At 48.1% G+C, this 2873-nt stretch overlaps 1 protein-coding gene across 1 annotated transcript; it reads right to left on the minus strand.

The window, feature by feature from the left end:
* Nucleotides 1-1217: 1217 nt before the first annotated feature.
* On the minus strand, nt 1218-2183 carry LOC147358798 (olfactory receptor 9I1-like). The gene has a single exon (XM_086338221.1). The coding sequence runs from the start codon at nt 2160-2162 to the stop codon at nt 1218-1220; it is 945 nt and encodes a 314-aa protein (XP_086194347.1). The 5' UTR covers nt 2163-2183.
* Between the last annotated feature and the right edge of the window lie 690 nt (nt 2184-2873).

The following is a 2873-nucleotide window of genomic DNA, read 5'->3' on the forward strand; positions in this document are numbered from 1 at the left end:
CATCCTCCGTTCCCTGTGGCAACCACAGTCTGATCTCTGCATCTGTGAGTCTGCTTCTGTTTTATAGATAAGCTCTTCTGTGTCACATTTTAAATCCCACCATAGGTGTATATTGTCTCCCTACTTATTTAACTTCTATGCAGAGCACATCATGAGAAACCCTGGGCTGGAGGAAGCACAAGCTGGAATCAAGACTGCCGGGAGAAATATCAATAACCTCAGATATGCAGATGACACCACTCTTATGGCAGGAAGTGAAGAAGAACTAGAAAGCCTCTTGATGAAAGTGAAAGAGGAGAGTGAAAAAGTTGGCTTAAAGCTCAGCATTCAGAAAACGAAGACCATGGCATCCAGTCCCATCACTTCATGGCAAATAGATGGGGAAATAATGGAAACAGTGAGAGACTTAATATTTTTGGGCTCCAAAGTCACTGCAGGTGGTGACTGCAGCCATGAAATTAAGGTGCTTGCTCCTTGGCAAAAAAGCTATGACCAAACTAGACAGCATATTAAAAAGCAGAGACATTACTCTGCCAACAAAAGTCCATCTAGTCAAAACTATGGTTTTTCAATAGTCATGTATGGATGTGAGAGTTGGACTATAAAGAAAGCTGAGCACCAAAGAATTGATGCTTTTTAACTGTGGTGTTGGAGAAGACTTGTGAGAGTCTTGGACTGCAAGGAGATCCAACCAGTCCATCCTAAAGGAGATTGGTCCTGAGTGTTCATTGGAAGGACTGATGATGAAGCTGAAACTCCAATACTTTGGCCACCTGATGCAAAGAACTGACTCATTTGAAAAGACTCTGATGTTGGGAAAGATTGAAGGTGGGAGGAGAAGGGGATGACAGAGGATGAGATGGCTGGATGGCATCACCAACTCAACGGACTTGAGTTTGAATGTGCTCTGGGAGTTGCTGAAGGACAGGGAAGCCTGGTGTGCTGCAGACCATGGGGTCGCAAAGAGTTGGACACGACTGAGCAACTGAACTGAACTGAATAGGTGATATAGTATGGTGTTTGTCTTTCTTTTTCTGACTTAACTCACTGAGGATGCTGATCTCCAGGTCCATCCATGTTGCTGCTGATCTGCAGTCTTTCTTGTGTGCTGTGTAGTTACTGTCTCTCTGAGGATGCAGGTTGCATATACTGCTGGTGCCTGTTAGGATAGGTTGATATGGGGAACAAAATGGACCGAGAGAGCCTTTCACCCAGATCTACGTGCTCTGGGACACCTGGAACCTACCAGCGACCTTTCTGAAGGCTGCTTTCACATCTGTGTTTCTCAGGCTATAGATCAGAGGGTTCAGCATGGGGATGACCACAGTGTAGAAGACAGACACTGCCTTGTCTTCCTCTAGGGATGTGCCTGAAGCACTCCGCAGATACATGAAGGCAAGGGTCCCGAAGAACAGAGCCACAGCAGTGAGGTGGGAGGCACACGTGGAGAAAGCCTTAGCCCTGCCCTCTGAAGAGCTGACCTTCAAAACAGCCTTGATGATAAGCAGGTAGGAGATCAGGATGACCAAGGCATTGACCAAAATCACAAAGTTGCCAAAAAAGACAATGACAATCTCCACATCTTTTGTGTCACTGCAGGCCAGCTTCAGCAGGGGTGGGAGGTCACAGAAGAAGAAGTTGATCTGATTGTTGTCACAGAAGGAGAGGGTAAACGCGCACGAGGTACGCAGGATGGACCCCGTTAGCCCACAGACGTAGGCTCCGAGCACCAGCGCCCAGCAGATCCTGGGAGGCATGGTCACGGCGTAGAGCAGCGGGCTGCTGATAGCCACGTAGCGATCGAGGGCCATCACCGACAGCAGGAAACACTCCGTGCCTGCACAGATGGTGAAGAAGAAGAACTGGGCAGCACACTGGCTGTAGGAGATGACTGTCCTGCCCGCGGCCAGGGTGGCTAGGACCTGAGGGGTGATGACTGAGGTGTAGCAGGTGTCCAGCAGGGAGAGGTGGCTCAGAAAGAAGTACATTGGGGTGTGGAGCCGGACATCCTCCTGGATCAGAATGATCATGCCCAGGTTGCCCAGAAGGGTGACTAGATAGAAACTCAGAAATGCCATGAAGAGGGGGATCTCCAACTCAGGATAGTCAGGAAAGCCCATGAGGATGAACTCAGTTACTATGGTGAGATTATTCTTGGCCATGGATTCCACATGGACTGGAGATCTGAGGTTGAGAATGAAATGGGAAAAAATAAATCTCAGAATTGAAGAACAGATGTTTTCTCTCCTCACTGCAGATGGTGACTGCAGCCATGAAATTAAAAGACGCTTACTCCTTGGAAGCAAAATTATGACCAACCTAGATAGCATATTGAAAAGCAGAGACATTACTTTGCCAATAAAGATCCGTCTAGTCAAGGCTATGGTTTTTCCAGTGGTCATGTACGGATGTGAGAGTTGGACTGTGAAGAAAGCTGAGTGCCAAAGAATTGATGCTTTTGAACTGTGGTATTGGAGAAGACTCCTGAGAGTCCCTTGGACTGCAAGGAGATCCAACCAGTCCATTCTGAAGGAGATCAGCCCTGGGTGTTCTTTGGAAGAAATGATGCTAAAGCTGAAACTCCAGTACTTTGGCCACCTCATGTGAAGAGTTGACTCATCGGAAAAGACCCTGATGCTGGGAGGGATTGGGGGCAGGAGGAGAAGGGGACGACAGAGGATGAGATGGCTGGATGGCATCACCGACTCGATGGACGTGAGTTTGAGTGAACTCCGGGAGTTGGTGATGGACAGGGAGGCCTGGTGTGCTGCGATTCATGGGGTCGCAAAGAGTCGGACACGACTGAGCAACTGAACTGAACTGAACTGAACTGAACTGAAGTTAGGTTTATCTTTCTGAGCAAACGTACAGAG

Source organism: Bos grunniens, chromosome 15 (genome assembly GCF_055505025.1).
Source record: "Bos grunniens cultivar Pamir isolate PY7600 chromosome 15, Bosgru_T2T1.0, whole genome shotgun sequence".
Classification (NCBI taxonomy): domain Eukaryota; kingdom Metazoa; phylum Chordata; class Mammalia; order Artiodactyla; family Bovidae; genus Bos; species Bos grunniens.

Coding starts and splice junctions, on each gene's coding strand:
- LOC147358798 (XM_086338221.1), bottom strand. CDS start 2,162: ATGGCCAAGAATAATCTCACCATAGTAACTGAGTTCATCCTCATGGGC.